Consider the following 20,540-nt stretch of genomic DNA (forward strand, 5'->3'; position numbering starts at 1 on the left):
TTGTTTGTTGGTGTTCACGTCAATGACAGGTTAGGGCGTGTGGGTATTGACGTCAATGACAACTTGTGGTTTGTGAGTGTTCACGTCAATGACAGGTTATGGCTTGTGGGTATATAAACCCTGGGAGGTCAAGGATAAATGTCGCTAATATGCTGATATGTTGATGGACGTTCTCTATCTGTACGATGAAGGAAATAAGTATCTTCTTTGATGTGAAAATTTAGATCCTTTGTCAAAAAATTCAAATGTTTAACTGGAATAAAAATGATTTAAGCAAGCAATTTATTTGTCAGTGTATAATTATTGAATTTCATGAGGTAAAGCGTGAACGTTTCATGGAATAAGGAAACTAGAATGCAGCAACCTTCATCATACCAGGTGCTTACCAAACTTATGGATGCTATATCACTGAAAACGTTCACTATTCGTTCTTATATCAATTGAAATATAATTGTGCAACTATCCCCCACAAAAATGTGCTGAACATGTGAGCTGTACTTATTATAGAACAAGGATCGTCAGAGACGGGTAATGCTCTCAATAGGGCAATAAATCCTAAATCATGCTAAAAAGAGAGTGATAGTTCTTGAGCACCGCACTTCTTCTTGAGATCTATCTACCTATATAGTTTAATATTGATATTTCAAATGGTATCAGTTATGCTCCGGACCAGATGCTTACCTTTCCTCAGTAATTGGTATGCAATAAACGTACGGATACCATATAATTGAAAACTTTCACTATTCGTCCTGATATCATTTAAAGTAGACTTGTGCGAGCATTTCCACAAAAAAGAAAAATGGCGATTAATGTCATAAAATCAGATGAAGTCTGTAGCCAAATCACACGTTGAAATACGTCACAAATCAATCATTATCCACGTAAGGGTTGTTAGATTACAATAAGAGTGCAGCCCTTGGGTGCCAAAGGCGACCGAGCTATTTAACGGCTTTACTGACTTCCTTCTCATATTAAGACAGTATGGTCCTGCAATGGAGATATTGTCGACGACACCCGCTATGTTAGTCAATCCAAGTAAGAAATGGTACGTTCTCAAATGAGGACAAGGTATATAACAACGGATAGCATCAAGCACGATCAGCGTTACATCGGATAAAGTAATAGAATATTTCTAAATGACATTCTGACGACCGTAAAACTTCCTCATAATCGTCATCAACGGTATCTTTTGAAATCTTCTGTTTTGAGTTTGTCATTTACGACTTCTTGTAGGCCTTTGAGGATCAAATAAAATGCCACATGTAAACATATATGATTTGCCAACTATAGAATTGATTCCTCCTGGTAAATTGATGCAAAAAATAGGTCATGAACATGAGAACTGTATTCACTATAGAAAGAAGGCCCTACTAGGATATTTTAAAGGAAAAGTAAAAACTCTTTAAAAGATGTTTTGTGAATAAAACTGATAAGTGCAAGAAAAGACAAGATTCCTTTCAAACACGTACTGAGATTTAGAAATCGTTAGAACTGTTGAAAGGTATTACTATATAAATGTCCAAAGCAAAACCTGCGAAGTAAAGTCACTGAGTAATTAAACGGAGTAGAACATTCAGTCGTACGACTAAACGTCATATAAGTGGCAAATTTTATATATCTAAAGGGTACTAGGTGTAAAGGCTTATCTTAGCAAACTTTATACATCTAAAGGGTACTAGGCCTAACGGCTTATCTCAGCAAAGTTTATATATCTAAAGGGTACTAGGCCTAAAGGCTTATCACAGCAAAGTTTATATATCTAAAGGGTACTAGGCCTAAAGGCTTATCGCAGCAAACTTTATACATCTAAAGGGTACAAGGCCTAAAGGCTTATCTCAGCAAACTTTATACATCTAAAGAGTACTAGGCCTAAAGCTTATCTCAGCAAATTTTATACATCTAAAGGGTACTAGGCCTAAAGGCTTATCTCAGCAAACTTTATACATCTAAAGGGTACAAGGCCTAAAGGCTTATCTCAGCAAACTTTATACATCTAAAGGGTACTAGGCCTAAAGGCTTATTTCGGCAAACTTTATACATCTAAAGGGTACTAGGCCTAAAGGCTTATCTCAGCAAATTTTATACATCTAAAGGGTACTAGGCCTAAAGGCTTATCGCAGCAAACTTTATACATCTAAAGGGTACAAGGCCTAAAGGCTTATCTCAGCAAATTTTATACATCTAAAGGGTACTAGGCCTAAAGGCTTATCTTAGCAAACTTTATACATCTAAAGGGTACTAGGCCTAAAGGCTTATCTCAGCAAATTTTATACATCTAAAGGGTACTAGGCCTAAAGGCTTATCGCAGCAAACTTTATACATCTAAAGGGAACTAGGTCTAAAGGCTTATCTCGGCAAACTTTATACATCTAAAGGGAACTAGGTCTAAAGGCTTATCTTTGCAAACTTTATATATCTAAAGGGTACTAGGTCTAAAGGCTTATCTCAGCAAACTTTATACATCTAAAGGGTACTAGGTGTAAAGACTTATCGCAGCAAATTTTATACATGTAAAGGGTACTAGGTGTAAAGGCTTATCTCGGCAAACTTTATACATCTAAAGGGAACTAGGTCTAAAGGCTTATCTTTGCAAACTTTATACATCTAAAGGGTACTAGGCCTAAAGGCTTATCTTAGCAAACTTTATACATCTAAAAGGCACTAGGCCTAAAGGCTTATCTCAGCAAATTTTATACATCTAAAGGGTACTAGGCCTAAAGGCTTATCGCAGCAAACTTTATACATCTAAAGGGAACTAGGTCTAAAGGCTTATCTCGGCAAACTTTATACATCTAAAGGGAACTAGGTCTAAAGGCTTATCTTTGCAAACTTTATCTATCTAAAGGGTACTAGGTGTAAAGGCTTATCTCAGCAAACTTTATACATCTAAAGGGTACTAGGTGTAAAGACTTATCGCAGCAAATTTTATACAGCTAAAGGGAACTAGGTCTAAAGGCTTGTCTTTGCAAACTTTATATATCTAAAGGGAACTAGGTCTAAAGGCTTATCTCGGCAAACTTTATACATCTAAAGGGAACTAGGTCTAAAGGCTTATCGCAGCAAATTTTATACATCTAAAGGGTACTAGGTGTAAAGGCTTATCTCAGCAAACTTTATACATCTAAAGGATACTAGGCCTAAAGGCTTATCTCGGCAAACTTTATACATCTAAAGGGTACTAGGCCTAAAGCTTATCTCAGCAAATTTTATACATCTAAAGGATACTAGGTGTAAAGACTTATCGCAGCAAATTTTATACATGTAAAGGGTACTAGGTGTAAAGGCTTATCTCGGCAAACTTTATACATCTAAAGGGAACTAGGTCTAAAGGCTTATCTTTGCAAACTTTATATATCTAAAGGGTACTAGGTGTAAAGGCTTATCTCAGCAAACTTTATACATCTAAAGGATACTAGGCCTAAAGGCTTATCTCGGCAAACATTATACATCTAAAGGGTACTAGGCCTAAAGCTTATCTCAGCAAATTTTATACATCTAAAGGGTACTAGGTGTAAAGGCTTATCGCAGCAAATTTTATACATCTAAAGGGTACTTGGCCTAAAGGCTTATCTTGAAATCCGTAGTGTATGATAGTTCATTTTATTATACATTTTATAAAAGATATCAACTTCCTGATAACTTAGATCAAGTAAAAACTTCATAATTCTGGATATTTTTCAATAACCATATATTTATATCATTGTATGACCAGTCCTACGGTAAGAACAGACATATCTCTTACTTTGTCCTATTACACCTGTGACGGTTCCTAGGTAGGGTCAGTAAATTAGTCGCAGTGACAAGGGCTACAAGTTGATACTAGCATGTAAACATAACCATAATTGAAATTGATTAAGACGAGGGCAAAACAAAAATTTACACGGATATTAATAAAAAGGAGAATAATGTTTCGGAATAGTAAGCGTCGCCTGCTTCATCAAGGACACCCCCCATGCAAATCTTGGTCAATCTAAGGAATTAATGTCACATTCTCAAATAAGAACAAGGGGAGGTAAGTGATAACAGGGAGCATGGTAACCAAGGTCGAGGCTACTACAGCTGTGAGTTGTGATATCTGTGTCAGAAGTCTAGGCTGAGATATCCATGTGTCCGAGGTCTAAGATCCAGCGATAAGATGGATCATTCATGTGTGCCAAAAGGTCTAGGGGTCAGCGATAAGTGGGAATAAGTCAGAGGTCTAGGATCCAATTATAACTGGGAATACCTGTTTATGTCATAAGTGTAGGGTCCAGCGATAGGTGAGAATATATGTGCGTGTCAGAATTCTAGATTCCAGCAATAAGTTGAAATATTTGGAGTAAAATGTAAACAATGATAAGGTAGAAATAATCATGGATGTTTAGTAATTTCTATATTGACTTGTTATATAATCAAATTCGAAACGTCAACGGTAATACTCCAGTGACAATGGTATGGGGCAAACTCCCGAGGTCAATCTGCTTAAACAAAGTTCATGCATGTCCAGCGATATTGGATCATGTGGACAGACTCGTATCACAATCGTCTCACGCAAAATTCAAATCTATAGGAACTTACTCCAGGTACAATACTCTTGATAAGGGTTCAAATTCCTACGTACGTAAATGTACAGACTCCATGGGCAATCCTCCTTTCACACAAAACTAATTCAAAGGTATAGGAACATTCATCAAGGAATCCTTTCACAAATAACTCTAATTCATAGGTATGGGGATAAACCCCAACGGCAATCCTCCCACTCAAAACTCAAATCCATAGGCATGGTGACAAGCTCTCCGGGAAATCTCACACATCACTTAAATCCATAGGTATGGGGACAAACTCCTGGGGCAATTCTTTAACTCAAAACTTAAACCATAGGTATGGGGACAAACTCCTGGGGCAATCCTTTAACTCAAAACTCAAATCCATAGATATGGAGACAAACTTCCAAGAGTCCTCTCGACCATACAAAATTTTAATTTATAGGTTGGGTGTCAAGACTCCCAGTGCAATCCTCTCTCTCAGAGCAATCCTCATACAAAAAATCTCAAATAGGTATTATTGGGACAGACATCTAGGGTAACTCTCTTAGACAAGGTTTTAATATTTATATATGGTCAGACTCCTTTTAGGATGGCAGCACAAATACAATTGTATGTATGAATCTGTAAATAATCATATTAATATAGAATTCATAAACAAAACAACAGCTGATAACAGTCACATTGATCTTTTTATGTTTGCCACTCCTGGGGAGGTTTGTTTACAATATACAAAATGTCTGGTGAAGTTTTTTTAACAATAATGACAGCACAGGCCTAAATCAACCTGTGTAGTAAACAGTCTATCATAAAAGATGTCAGACTACTTACTCAATCATCTTTAAATAAAACACAAAATATAAGATCTACTTATCATTTTTGTTATTCTTTGAAAATCATGAACTGATAGAGAATTCATCTTTCTTTTCAATGAAAATTTGACATATCACTATTACTGTGCCTTATGTAATTGACATCCATATCATTATATCTACAAAAGAACAAACAAGAAAATAAATTAATGCATACCTCAGTTTTTTTTGTTTTGCTTCAGAATTTATTGCAATATAATAAAGTCATATGTGTATTGTTCTGCTTAAGCACAATATTTAGTACTCCTTAAAGTTACAACTCTGGTCCAGCAACAAAACTATCCTGGTATTCACTCCTGTCTCAGTGCTATCAGATTGTCAGCAGGGCTGACTTGTCAAAAATTGTCTGCAGAATCTCAGTCTTAATCGCCACTTTGATCTATAAACTGTTTTATTACACAATGGTGATTTTCCCCCTTTTACAGATTGGTCAATTCTAAACATTCATACCTTGCTCAAACATATCAACCGTAGATCAGGCTCAAATATTCACCGTATTCACTTAAAGACATGTCAATAATTATATTTTTAACTTTCTTATAAGCAGCAATCCATTCAATAACATAAGCAATACAACTGTAGCTTGATGTTTAGCAAATGGAAAATGATAAATATATCCTAACAAAGGTAAATAGATAATTTACCATGAACACTTGTGTTATATTGAAAAGAAATTTCATTCACTAAAAGTGTTTGCCATTTTTCAAAAATGGAAAAACAAGTTCAACAAATTTGATATCACATAAACAAGCATTAGAATGTAATAATGTAATGTAAATATAATGTAATACCTCAAGACTACCCTTCCGCAAGTATTTCCATTTTTTCCTTTATACAGCAGTGACTGACTGGACACATCATTAAAGTGATAATAGCATGATACATTGTTTTTCTGACACTATTTCCATTTTTCCTTTACACAGTGGTGACTGACTGGACACATCACTAAGGTGATAATAGCATGATACATTGCATGTGCTGTGTGGTTTTTATACAATGACAATATAGCAACATAAATGTTTTGAATACACATATTGTTAAACTGGGATAAATATATCATTGCAATGCTAATACAACAATGCTTAATTTAGAAAAAAATATCTTCATTTTCACTTTGTATAATACAATGTGTGCTGAGAAAGAGATCTTGGATAGAAAAACCTGACTTGCCATGAAAGTACAGGTGAAACAAACTACAATAACAATGTATAAACGTACAGGACAACACCTTATACAACCCTGGTTACAGTGCTTTTAATATTGTATTCTTAGTATGCGTTGTATTTCAATGTTCATTTAGCTAAACCACATATACCATATATATTTCCAATGAACAGATCACGTCCTCTACTCTGACAAATAAAGGAGAACTACATATATGATCTACACAAGGACAGACCCACTAAATAGTCTAACCAAGGAGGGGCAGTAAACGTAGTCTACACAAGGACAGGCCCACTACATAGTCTAACCAAGGAAGGGCAGTAAACGTGGTCTACACAAGGACAGGCCCACTACATTGTCTAACCAAGGAGGGACAGTAAACATGGCTGAGACTACAAATATGGTCCACAACAGGACAGACCAACTACATATTCTAAGCAAGAGCGATTGTAAACGTGGTGACTCATGCTCATCTGAATGCAGTAAAAATGCTTCATTGTCAATGATTTGATTCATCAAAATTATCATTATGACATACAATATACAATAAAGTAAACTTTTAAAAAAAAATGTGGAAATCATTTTGAAACTAGTTTTAGCAAAACAAAGTTTAGCATGACAATCTTTTTTTTCGAAAAGTTGAAGGTATAAAGAGGCATGCATGACTTCTAGGGTGAATATACATATGAATCTGCCAGAACAGATTTAAATAGTATTAAATAGAGGTGTACTCTATTTAGAACTTCCACACACTAGTACACTCCAATCAGAGTCCAGTCAACCAACCACATATATATACTGACACTTATTTCAAACTAACATAAACAATCACTTTAATAGAAGAAATTCTGGAATACAATGCTGACAAATTACATGCTAACCACCACTTCTATTAATGTTTCCCATCTCCATTCCTATTTCTTCATACTTCAGTTGTGGGAATGCAGTGTTACACAATTTTGAAGTGCAAACAAAAATTTCTGACATATAAGAATAATATTTCCTTTGAAAGATAATGATTACAGGTGGTAGACACTGATGATGGAATTCATATATCATGAATTCAACATTTTCATATGTGATGAACAAACACGCTGACAGTAAGAGTATTAACCTCTTTTGTCAGAGAGGACTCTATGTAAAAGAATTCTGACTTGTAACAGAAACTGCTGCAGTTCAGCTGATCTATTATCCAACCTTACTGTACAACAAGGGGCCTGTCCTAAATTTCTCACAGCCTATTCCTCGGACTTTGTTGGATGAGAGCAATGACTTAAACCTGAAGTGTTCTGTTCCCTTTAAACAAAGATTACAATCTAAAGACCGAAATAAAATTTCAGAAAATTTCACTTTCAGAGTAATTTTTTTATTCCTAATATACAGAAACATATGTGTTTTCCTGTAAAGCACACATACTTTGCTAAGAGGAAGAAATGGTACTAGGCGTACCCTCTCACCATTATCAACTTAGTCCAACCTTTATTAGAAGAGGTAATAGATGGACATTGTAATCCGTATCATTTTACCCTAGCTTTAATCAGAGGAAAGAATAGTTCTTGATATATCCTGCCACCTATCTCTCAAATGCAGCTTGGATCAGAGGAAGCAACAGTTCTTTATGTTCCCTACAAACCCTATTAACTTAACACAAGCATGGGTAATGATTGAAGGGCAACATAATTCTTGGTGTAGCCTGTAATAACCATCACCTTCTACTGAAAGAACTGGTACTAACCTACCATCCTATCCCTCTGAACAGAATGAAGATTAGCTTGAATCAGAGAAAAGAATAATTCTTAATCAGAAACATGAGGATGGTATTGAAAAAAGTCTGCCTAAATCAGCAAACAATTTGAAGGTAAGTCATGCTATTCCTTATCAATGGAAAGATAGTCCAATGCACCATCTGTGACCTGTCATAAGGTCTTACAAGATCAATGCTGAGGTCTGTTATTGCACCAACTCCACAAGTGTAAACAAGTCTAACAACATCAATCCTGTGGTCTGTTGTTCTGATAGTAGTTCTCACTATGTACATCGTTTGATCATATCATTGATGGGCGTGTTAAGCCAGTCATTTGTCAAATCATCAAAATGATTATCAAAGTCTGTGAGTTGCGTATAAGCACCTGATGTGAGCAATGTGGCCGCTGTCTGCATTGTTTCCTCATCAACAGTTGATCTGAAAGAGCAAACAGTTTAAATATCAACACAGAGATTAAATATCATCACTGTCAGTAGCCCATCTGAACACATCACTGTGTAAGTATTAGAGGTGTAATAAACGTATTGATCTAAATAACTGGCAAGTATTGAATGACCTTTGACTTTTGAGATAATTCACTGGTAAAATACACTACTTTCATAATTATACCTTTTCACAATTGTAAAATTTATCAGTGATAAACAATGTTAAATTAGTAGTGATTTAACTGCTATCTAACAGATTAAAAAAATCATGTTTAACAACCTTTTTTCAGTTTCTCTCCAGTATGTGTCTTTTAAGGAATATGTTCTATAGACCTCCCGTACAGATTCTGGTGAAACTCTCTCATTATCAATCTGAAAGTAGTAAAACAAGCACAAGTAGCTTACAGTATTGCAGCAAAAAATAGTCTACAAGCAATGATGGAGATTGCAGTAAAGAGGTATAGAACAGGACTTTTTGTTGATCAATTATCAACAATTATTATTTTAAAATAGATACATTTTTAGCTTTCAAGACTTTCTAAAAACTTTCCATTATCAGCAAAAATGTTTTGTTAAATTATCTTCACTATCTTCAATCCTAATTATTAACAGTTTCAAAATAATTAAAATATATATTTGTCACTTTTTCAATGAAACAATATATTTCCAGTACACATCAATTAAATGAACCTACATACCCTAATATATGTAATTTTTCAATAACATACAATGCTGATGTGGCTTGTGTAGTAATATAGCTAGTAAAAAGTATCTCCATTACTGTTAGTGGAAGAAACGAATGGCCACCATGTTCTTCTAACTGTACTGTAGATGATTACTGACTTTATTACAATTGTGAGAAAATCCATAATTATATACAACATATTGCTAAATAAACAATGCAAATGATTATATATGTTTATGACTTTTTTAACTATTTGTGTTGCGCCAGTTCCCCATAATTTATGCACACAAATGAATATGCAGCTAAACCAATGTACGTTACACATCAATGATTAAATAATCTGACAGCCAACTAATATATTATAAATGTATAATGACTACAAAAATTTGTAATGAATCATAACATAGATAAAGACGGCCATGGCACTAACACTCACCATAAAGATACACGAGTCTTGGTAGTTCTCACTGATCTTTCTCCCTACAACTCGGGCAATACAGTTCAACCTGAATGAGAAAGAAACTGTCCCTTATTAATTCTTTCTCACAATGATCAATTTGAAAGTAAACATATTTTGCATTGTTTCACGGTCCTTATTGATTTCAAGACTCTTCCAGGTATCAAGCCCTGAACTTCTGGCTTATACAAGCCATTCAACCAAAAGCTAAAGATGAATGCTCTTTACACATACTCCTCATTCAGGAAATAACTCCTCCTTGGGTTTCTTGGACAATGCTTGTGAAATTGGTGCTGACAGAGTATTATTTTAGAAGTCTCTACATAGTTCTCATAGGCATAAGAGACTCAGGAATGCTACAAACTTAGAATTGGTCTACAGGCGAAAGTCATTGTTGTAATCTCTAAGGCAGGTTTTTTTTTAAAAATACTCCGATTTGTTTCAGAAACATAAAACTTACTCTGAGTCAGAATAGTTTTCATTAGCCTGGTAATAGCCAGCTACCACATATCCAACACTTTTACAGTATCCATCAATCTGAAACAGAAGAATGGTGACATATTTGTAAATGAACACAGGCACGCGTCACACTGACACATGATGAAGTTGGAAACATCTACTCATTTCAAAGGGTGAAAGAGTTTGTGGGGAAATTACATACTACTGCCTACATTCAAAATTTCACATCTCAGGAAAGTGCATATTTGGTTGACTTCTTTTAGACAGAGCAAAAGAGACATTTTAAGGCTATTTGTTCACATGTAAAGGCGCTCACAATACAATGTTATACTTAGTGCAATACATCTATCTTACTCCACTGATATGCATTGTAAACACAGAATTCAGCCACAGTCATCATATCATTTCAAAATTTGTCCAAAATAGTTTCTGTATTTTTCAGATTTTGATAAAATTTTAGTTATGAGGTATACCGTATACAGTTCTCAATTCTGCCGAAGATTGTACAAGATGACTTTACATAAATGAAATTTGCATGAATTAAAAAGATTTTTTACTCCTTCACACAGTATCTGGCCCCACTTGTATAAAACATCTCAACTTGAGATTTCCTCAAGTCGAGATTTTCCTAAGCCGATATCTCCTCAAAAAACATTCATTTCACAGACATACATGATTTGTCATCCACTTTTCGATCTGCACTATAAAAATAAGACCGGACCTCGACTGTATGTATACATTTGCTGTATATATGCGTATAGTCAGATTTAACTACATAGCCATATTTTTTCCATTACAGAATGACCGTGCATTTGAATAACTAACTGATCAAACAGTAACTATCCTTCAAATGCAGGACTATTGCCCATATAGGAGGTGTTGTGCCTAACCTGTCAGTATCTGCATTTTGAAAAATTCGAAAAACTTGTGAACCTTTCTTTTCAACATAGAGGTAAGTATGCTACAGTAGTGAGTAGCTGCCGGTATGTATACGCAATTACCTGTAGAAGTGCTGCCTCCAACATCGGAGACAGGCCGAGTGTGAGATGAAATAATGGAATACAGTCTACAAATTTTAAATTTCTGTGTTCTTTAGACTTGGACTGTTCTGCCAATAGTACACCGTTTACAGAGCAATGTGGGTATTTAGCGGCATGTAAAAGCAATTTGCAGTATGCTCGCGTGCTGACTGTGATCTCCGCCATTTTCACACCAGTAAGCAGTAAATGAAACACAACTTCCTGTTGATATTACTCGAATCACAAACAAATACAATTTTGCCAAATTCTTAAAGCTTGCTTCGATAAGAATTTCAGGTATCAGAATAGTACAGGAAATGGCTTTTTAGACTTAAGATATAGTGAACCCTTACATATTCTGCGGAGATGCAATATGTCAGCGCCTAGCGCATTGCGGTACCTCAATAGCATGGATTGTGACTGTTTGAGTTAACAGTGGAAGAATCAGGCGGTTTAGACAAGGTTGCATCAACACAATACGTTACATTTTTTAAAAAATCTAAATCCAAGTTCAAAACCATTAATTTATAAGTAATTCCGTAATTCGATATATGTGTTTATTTGCCAGTTATAACACTTCATGTATATTTTGTATCGGTTACCGGTGAAGACATCGACACACGATTCGATACACATGAATAAGCAGCAATTTGTTCAGCCGAGGCAGTGCATTAATTGAGAGTATACTTGTCACCTTACTAGTTTTTACTAATGCAAGGAAATTCCCCTGTTACGAAAGGAATGAACTACCATGGCAGCCGCATCGTTCTAGATATATCCGGGTTTGTCTGATTAAAAAACGACGAAACTCTTCTGTCGTTCCGCACTCTCTTTATTGGGACATTGTTAAGGTACATGTAGTAAACAGAATTGAGCCTGCAACGTAAGTGCATTGCAAGGCATGAATAAAATATGATTAACATGACTCCTATATATTTACTGTAGAAGATGAAAGCTGTATACCAGATCTTGATGTTCCTAACATAACAAGTCAGTAGGTTGTGCAAGTTGTCACATTGAAGGAGGTGAATACATTGCTTAGGGAGCTCAATGTTGCTAAATCACCGGGTCCAGATAAAATACACCCAAAGTTACTAAAGGAATTAAGGGATGTTATAGACAAACCACTACTGATGATCTTGAAAAAGTCACTAGATACAGGAGTAGTACCAAAGAAATGGAAAAAAAGCAATAATTACTGCACTATTCAAAAAGGGAGATAAAAACCTGGTATGCAATTACAGGCCAGTAAGCCTTACAAGTATCCTATGTAAAATGTTGGAAAAAATTATTTGGGCACGGATCACTGAACATATGAATAAGTACAACCTCTTCAGTAATAATCAATTTGGATTTCTCAGCGGCAGGTCAACTACACTACAATTGCTTAAAATACTAGATGAGTGGACAGATATCATTGACAGAGGCGGTTCGCTTACTGCAGTCTATATGGACTACATGAAAGCATTCGATAAAGTCCCCCATCTCAGGCTATTGAAAAAATTGAAAACATATGGAATAAATGAGAAGTTGTGTAACTGGATCAAGAACTTCCTAAAGGACAGAAAGCAATGCGTACGGGTAAATGGTTGTCACTCGAGTTTGTACGAAGTTACCAGCGGCATTCCACAAGGCACTGTGCTTGGTCCTGTATTGTTTGTTTTATTTATTAATGATTTACCCGAAGTAGTGTCTTCACACATTTACTTACTTGCAGACGACACAAAGGTGTATAGAGAAATATCGCATGTGAACGATTATAAGGTTTTGCAGGAAGATTTGGATCACTTATTCCTATGGAGTGAAAAATGGCAACTGAAATTCCACCCAGATAAGTGTAAAGTGCTACATGTTCAGGGGAGAGGGAATACAAGTGAGGTAACTAAATATAAAATGAGCAAGTATGGTGGATGTTCAATAACATTAGAAAATGTAGAATCCGAAAAGGACATTGGTGTAACAATAGACAGGAATTTAACTTTTCAAGACTACATCCAGCTACAGGTAAACAAAGCTAACCAGATAGTCGGGCTTATGAGGAGATCCTTTGTATACATGGATAATAAAATGTTCACCCTACTGTTCAAGGCTCTGGTCAGACCCCATCTGGAGTATGCCAGCTCAGTATGGTCACCATACAAAAAGAAGGACATAGAAACGATCGAGAATGTTCAAAGGCGTGCAACCAGAATGCTACCCAACATGAAAGAAATTGAATATAAGGAGAGACTGCGAAGGCTAAAGCTACCATCATTAAAGTTCAGACGTATGAGAGGAGACATGATAGAAGTTTTCAAGATTCTAAGAGGGAAATACGACAAAAGGGTAACAGCGGGCCTGCTGCAATTGAATGAAAACTTACACACAAGGAGAAATTCTATGAAATTGTTGAAAAGCCATTGTAGGAGAGATATACGAAAGCTTCACCTTCCGAGTAGTCGACTGATGGAACAGCTTACCAGATCATGTTATAGCACAGCTTCACCTTCTGAGTAGTCGACTGATGGAACAGCTTACCAGATCACGTTATAGCACAGCTTCACCTTCCGAGTAGTCGACTGATGGAACAGCTTACCAGATCACGTTATAGCACAGCTTCACCTTCCGAGTAGTCGACTGATGGAACAGCTTACCAGATCACGTTATAGCACAGCTCCACCTTCCGAGTAGTCGACTGATGGAACAGCTTACCAGATCACGTTATAGCACAGCTCCACCTTCCGAGTAGTCGACTGATGGAATAGCTTACCAGATCACGTTATAGCACAGCTCCACCTTCCGAGTAGTCGACTGATGGAACAGCTTACCAGATCACGTTATAGCACAGCTTCACCTTCCGAGTAGTCGACTGATGGAACAGCTTACCAGATCACGTTATAGCACAGCTTCACCTTCCGAGTAGTCGACTGATGGAACAGCTTACCAGATCACGTTATAGCACAGCTTCACCTTCTGAGTAGTCGACTGATGGAACAGCTTACCAGATCATGTTATCTCCACATCCACTGTATACCAAAATAGACTGGATAATTCATGGGAAAAACATCCAATGTTATACAACTTTAACGAGGATTATGGACTTGTCACCGGGAGGATAATAAACTAGTTATGAGTGTTGAACGAGCTGCCTATAGAGGACCAGGAGGTCCTGCAGGCAGATATAACATAACTTAACATATATAATGACTAGACTACTTACCAGGGAACCAGGTGTGCGCTGGGTGCCGTCAGGTGCTGAGTGAGTGAAACAATGATAGTGGACGGTGCAGCACATGTGCTACTCATACCCTCACTTACTTGCACAACTATTGTTCACAGCACTTGCATTATATAGGCGCTGGTGACATTGTATAACAAGTTCACCCGGTTACATAGATATAAAGATCAGTGTATATTACCTTGAGGAAATATAGTCAGCAATTACCTCACCAAAGGTCCATGGATCCTACATATGTGTATTAGAAATAAGACTTGAGTAGATTAACTTCACTTAAGAACAACGAGAGATGGCTTTCTTCACAGTGACACACAAACTGGGGAAACCATACCTACCAAACTATTCCAGTTGGTGTTCAATAGGAAAGATAGAGAAGGTATGCCAGACAAAGGAACCAATCCTTTCCTGGCCATGCAAGGGATCCAGGTCAGTGTCTGGAGTAGAGAAGCTGCTGGAAGGAATTTGTCCTTTCACAGCTACAGGCTCAGATGGGATTTTGACTTTTATGCTGAGGCAGGCAAAACCAGATGTAGCCCTATAACTATTTACCAGTATATTCTAGCTGTCACTGAACATGGGAACTGTGAAGGATGACTGAGAGACCCACACATAGTCCCTAAGTATAAAAAGGAAAATATGAAGACATGTTGCTTCCAACTACAGACCAGCCAGGCTAACGCCTATAGCATGTAAGATCACGGAACATATCAGTCACATCACAGTCATGGACCTTCGACAGGAACCAGAATCTGCGAGTGAAAAATTTGGCTTTCGATCACATTGATCCTGTGAAGCCAAAAGGTAGTAACACCTGTCATACTGGATGACTTTAGGGCCAAGCTCAACACCTAAGCTTGTCTGCTCAGTATCCAAAAGGCATACTACCTCCATTACTGTGTAGTTTTAACATTTATATTTTATCATTTTTGGAAGCCTCTTGTTTTATCCATCATGCACTGAATTATATAAACCTATATAAATGCAAGTCCTCTATACCAGACTCAAAAAAAAAGAGATTACAATTATTATGCATAGTCCTCTTTCAAATATACATTAAGTATACAATTTGATAATTATGTGATTGCAGCTCAGTAATTAAAGAACAGTTCTTTGTTTTTCCAGTGTTTGTCGCATTCATTTTAAAATTTGTTAATATTTTTTGTTGAAATGACATGTTCAGGTAATTTATTCCATATGGTAGCTGATCAAATTGAAAAAAGTTTCTCCTTAACATGGTCGAAGATATATTGTTCTTGAGTTTACTTGACGGCTATGTCGTTGAGCAGCGTCATCCAATAACGTTACTGAATCGCAGCATACCTATACAGTTCTATCATATCTCCTCTTACTCTTCTGAAGGCTAATGTTGGTAGTCTTTCCAGGCTCAGGCTGTAGCTGAGGTTACTCATGCCTGGAAGGCACATGGTTGTCGTTCATTGTACTCCCTCTATCTTATCAAGGTGTTTTAGGGGCTCGCATAATCTAGGTGTAAGGATACTAGGCATTTGTATAAAGGAATAAAAAACATTCAATCCATAAACAAGAATGTTCTCCAGAGAACAGCAAACATGGAGCTTGCTTTTTTTTCTACTTTTTCACCAATATGATTATCAAAGGGTAAATTGGAATCGATTCACTTCCCAATCTCATGCTGTCTCAACTTGACACAATTTTCTTTTGAACTATTCACTGAATGTTGATCTTAACCTTACTTGATTCTTATCTTGTAGATAAGCTTATGTTTATGGACGATAACAAAATGACATTTTGTTCATTTTCAGGAAGAGAAAGGAAGATGATTAAAAAATGCTAAGGAAGGAGAAAAGATCCAACTTAAGTGAGCATGGTCAGGGCTTTCTTCTGGCTTTTTTAGCAGGAACAATGGCTGCCCTAGGTTCAGTGTTTGCCAAACTTGCATTTAATGGGGGCATCATTAGCCAGGCATGTGAAGTCATGGTTGAAGTAACTGTGTGTAGTAAGGTAGGTTATCAGATTGTGGTGGTAACCCTATAGTAAAGTAGGTTATCATGTCATTGTGGTGGTAACCCTATAGTAAAGTAGGTTATGTCATTGTGGTGGTAACCCTATCATAAAGTAGGTTATCATGTCATTGTGGAGGTATCCCTATAGTAAAGTAGGTTATCATGTCATTGTGGAGGTAACCCTATAGTAAAGTAGGTTATAAAGTCATTGTGGAGGAAACCCTATAGTAAAGTAGGTTATCATGTCATTGTGGAGGTAACCCTATAGTAAAGAATGTTATGTCATGGTGGAGGTAACCCTTTGGTTACCAATAGGTCCCCTGATAATGTGATGGTGGTAACTCTCTGGTTACCAATAGGTCCACTGATAATGTGGTAGAGGTAACCCTTTGGTTTCCAATAGGTCCCCTGATTATGTGGTGAAGGTAACCCTTTGGTTACCAATAGGTCCCCTGATAATGGTGGAGGTAACCCTTTGGTTACCAATAGGTCCCCTGATTATGTGGTGAAGGTAACCCTTTGGTTACCAATAGGTCCCCTGATAATGGTGGAGGTAACCCTTTGGTTACCAATAGGTCCCCTGATAATATGATGGAGGTAACCCTTTGGTTACCAATAGGTCCCCTGATAATGGTGGAGGTAACCCTTTGGTGATTATGTGGTGAAGGTAACCCTTTGGTTACCAATAGGTCCCCTGATAATGGTGGAGGTAACCCTTTGGTTACCAATAGGTCCCCTGATAATATGATGGAGGTAACCCTTTGGTTACCAATAGGTCCCCTGATAATGGTGGAGGTAACCCTTTGGTTACCAATAGGTCCCCTGATAATATGATGGAGGTAACCCTGTGGCTAGGTAGGCAATCTGTTATGGCTAAAGTAACCCTGTGGTGAGGCATGTTTGGTTATTTTGGATCAGTGGCTTTCTGTGATGGTGTTTGTTCAAGAGAATGACCTTTGCCAATTTCACTGTTAGAAGTGTCAAAAGTGTTGAAATCTTCAACTTTATACTTGGATGAACAACAATCATGTCATGCAAATGAATAACCTTGACCTACTCTCAAGGTCACAGCAGTCAAATGTGAAACAACCAAAAAACCTAGGAACATAGCTTTTGGCTGATAACATCCTGAAATGAAAGGCTATCGAGTTTGTTGAAATGCATTATCTTGACCCACGTTCAATGTCAGTTGGATAAAGAATGTTCAAATCCAAACTTCGTAGTCATTAAGAAACCTAAGGCTATGTTATTTCACCTTGAATATAGTTTTAAAGAAAGATCAAGACACACAAACTTTGCTTGAAGAATCTTCTTTGATAAAAGTCATTTCTTTGTTAGATGAAGAACAGGTAAGTGAAACAAAGGTCTCTTGATTATAAGATATAAACCACAGCTTGTATTTTAATGTTACAACACTTTGTTTATTGATGTTATTGAACATAACTATTAATGTGATTAAATGTTTTTGGAATATCTTTAACTAAGTTGTCTGGAATGAAATGATGCAATCAAAGGTGTGAACTAATTCAGAGCTATATATGTTTTTATTAGTCCGTCTATCCTTTGATTAATCCTTCTCTGCATTGATTTCTATTTGGAACATCTCAAAACTATTTTCAGCAATTGTCAAATTTTGTTGGGATGTCAGAGTCCCAACACCATATAAACACATGACCGTGTATCTTGCTTTTATACAGTTTTACTATGTGGTGTAATGATGAAAACGGTCCTAGTCTGATGTTTACTTCGTTATTCCTCCAGCTGAAGTGGTACATACAAGGTGTATGCTTTGGACTGATATTTATCAGTAATGCCCTGATGTGGACCTGTTTTACCAAGAGTCTACAGCTGTGTACATCTTCCCTGGAGGCCACAGTCATCAACACAGCAACCAACTTTCTAGTCAGTGTGAGCATCACATGAGGTTTTCCATGTTTAATTCTTCCTGGCTACATACAATCTTAGACAAGGACTAATGGCTGTGTTCTATATCAGAAACAAAATCATTAATATAAAGGTTTTTTAGAGACATTTCAGGGTAGATCTTTTTGTTACCAAAATTATACTTCACTCAGATATATCTACCATTTTTGTGTCAGTTTTAAGTACATGTACCAGATAATCCTGACACTCAGTGATGGCGGCCTCAAAGAATCTTTGATTTTTATATGAAAAAACCCTTGAAAATCTTATAGCCATGTAATGTGTGCACTCCCCACTTGAGACATTTATTTAAAAAAAAATGCACACATTACGTGGATGTTTATGTTATTTGTGGTGTGGTTTAATCCTTGAAATTTAAAAAAGGAATATTATTTAACTTAATATGATTTTATGTCCAGAGTCAATTAAAACCCATGTTCACATATTCCTTAACCATTTTATGCTTAACCTAGTAAATAATTTGATGTAGGTAACATATGTTGTGGTAGACTTTAAATGACTTTGTATGTTTCCTTTATTTAGGCGCTCATTGGCTGGATGTTTTTTCATGAAGGACTTTCACTGAAATGGTGGATAGGTTCCCTCCTCATACTATTAGGTCTCATGCTAATCCACAGAGGAGGTGATGAGACAACACCACAGAAACATCATAAAGATTCATGATATTTCACAGAGGAAGTGACCAAACTACACCACAAAGACATAAAGAATATTTCACAGAGGAAGTGACCAAACTACACCACAAAGACATAAAGAATATTTCACAGAGGAAGTGACCAAACTACACCACAAAGACATAAAGACATAAAGAATATTTCATAAAGGAAGTGACCTAACTACACCACAAAGACATAAAGAATATTTCACAGAGGAAGTGACCAAACTACACCACAAAGACATAAAGAATATTTCACAGAGGAAGTGACCAAACTACACCACAAAGACATAAAGACATAAAGAATATTTCATAAAGGAAGTGACCTAACTACACCACAATGACATAAAGACATAAAGAATATTTCATAAAGGAAGTGACCTAACTACACCACAAAGACATAAAGAATATTTCACAGAGGAAGTGACCAAACTACACCACAAAGACATAAATAATATTTCATAAAGGAAGTGACCTAACTACACCACAAAGACATAAAGACATAAAGAATATTTCACAGAGGAAGTGACCTGACTACACCACAAAGACATAAAGAATATTTCACAGAGAAAGTAACCTAACTACACCACAAAGACATAAAGACATAAAGAATATTTCATAAAGGAAGTGACCTAACTACACCACAAAGACATAAAGAATATTTCACAGAGGAAGTGACCAAACTACACCACAAAGACATAAATAATATTTCATAAAGGAAGTGACCTAACTACACCACAAAGACATAAAGACATAAAGAATATTTCACAGAGGAAGTGACCTGACTACACCACAAAGACATAAAGACATAAAGAATATTTCATAAAGGAAGTGACCAAACTACACCACAAAGACATAAAGAATATTTCACAGAGGAAGTGACCTGACTACACCACAAAGACATAAAGAATATTTCACAGAGGAAGTGACCAAACTACACCACAAAGACATAAAGAATATTTCACAGAGAAAGTGACCTAACTACACCACAAAGACATAAAGAATATTTCACAGAGAAAGTGACTTAACTACACCACAATGACATAAAGACATAAAGAATATTTCATAAGGGAAGTGACCTAACTACACCACAAAGACATAAAGACATAAAGAATATTTCACAGAGGAAGTGACCAAACTACACCACAAAGACATAAAGAATATTTCATAAAGGAAGTGACCAAACTACACCACAAAGACATAAATAATATTTCATAAAGGAAGTGACCTAACTACACCACAAAGACATAAAGACATAAAGAATATTTCACAGAGGAAGTGACCTGACTACACCACAAAGACATAAAGAATATTTCACAGAGAAAGTAACCTAACTACACCACAAAGACATAAAGACATAAAGAATATTTCAT

General features: G+C 36.3%; 2 protein-coding genes across 2 annotated transcripts; one reads left to right on the forward strand and one right to left on the reverse strand.

Annotated features, from left to right (window-relative positions):
• Positions 1-5,196: 5,196 nt before the first annotated feature.
• Positions 5,197-11,555, reverse strand: LOC132556005 (ER membrane protein complex subunit 8-like). Its single transcript, XM_060220394.1, has 5 exons — positions 11,352-11,555; positions 10,352-10,428; positions 9,871-9,940; positions 9,030-9,121; positions 5,197-8,741 (listed from the first exon to the last, which is right to left on the reverse strand). The coding sequence occupies exons 1-5, from the start codon at positions 11,553-11,555 to the stop codon at positions 8,588-8,590; spliced, it is 597 nt and encodes a 198-aa protein (XP_060076377.1). The 3' UTR covers positions 5,197-8,587.
• A 208-nt stretch (positions 11,556-11,763) lies between these two features.
• On the forward strand, positions 11,764-19,245 carry LOC132556031 (transmembrane protein 42-like). The gene is made up of 4 exons (XM_060220422.1): positions 11,764-11,831; positions 16,368-16,566; positions 18,330-18,476; positions 19,035-19,245. Exons 2-4 carry the CDS (start codon positions 16,393-16,395, stop codon positions 19,173-19,175), a joined length of 462 nt encoding a protein of 153 aa, XP_060076405.1. The 5' UTR covers positions 11,764-11,831; positions 16,368-16,392; the 3' UTR covers positions 19,176-19,245.
• Positions 19,246-20,540: the final 1,295 nt, after the last annotated feature.

The sequence above is a fragment of the Ylistrum balloti genome, unplaced genomic scaffold, assembly GCF_031769215.1.
Source record: "Ylistrum balloti isolate Yb309-2 unplaced genomic scaffold, AGI_CSIRO_Ybal_v1 Utg370540, whole genome shotgun sequence".
NCBI classification, from domain to species: domain Eukaryota; kingdom Metazoa; phylum Mollusca; class Bivalvia; order Pectinida; family Pectinidae; genus Ylistrum; species Ylistrum balloti.

Bases quoted from the DNA above. Each gene is read 5' to 3' on its own strand.
- LOC132556031 (XM_060220422.1), top strand. From the start codon at position 16,393: ATGCTAAGGAAGGAGAAAAGATCCAACTTAAGTGAGCATGGTCAGGGC. The intron at 16,567-18,329 runs GTAGGTTATCAG...TTATTCCTCCAG, and splicing joins AAGTAACTGTGTGTAGTAAG to CTGAAGTGGTACATACAAGG. The intron at 18,477-19,034 runs GTGAGCATCACA...TCCTTTATTTAG, and splicing joins CAACCAACTTTCTAGTCAGT to GCGCTCATTGGCTGGATGTT.
- LOC132556005 (XM_060220394.1), bottom strand. From the start codon at position 11,555: ATGGCGGAGATCACAGTCAGCACGCGAGCATACTGCAAATTGCTTTTA. The intron at 10,429-11,351 runs GTAATTGCGTAT...CTTCTGTTTCAG, and splicing joins TGGAGGCAGCACTTCTACAG to ATTGATGGATACTGTAAAAG. The intron at 8,742-9,029 runs GTTGTTAAACAT...TTGCTCTTTCAG, and splicing joins TGGAGAGAAACTGAAAAAAG to ATCAACTGTTGATGAGGAAA.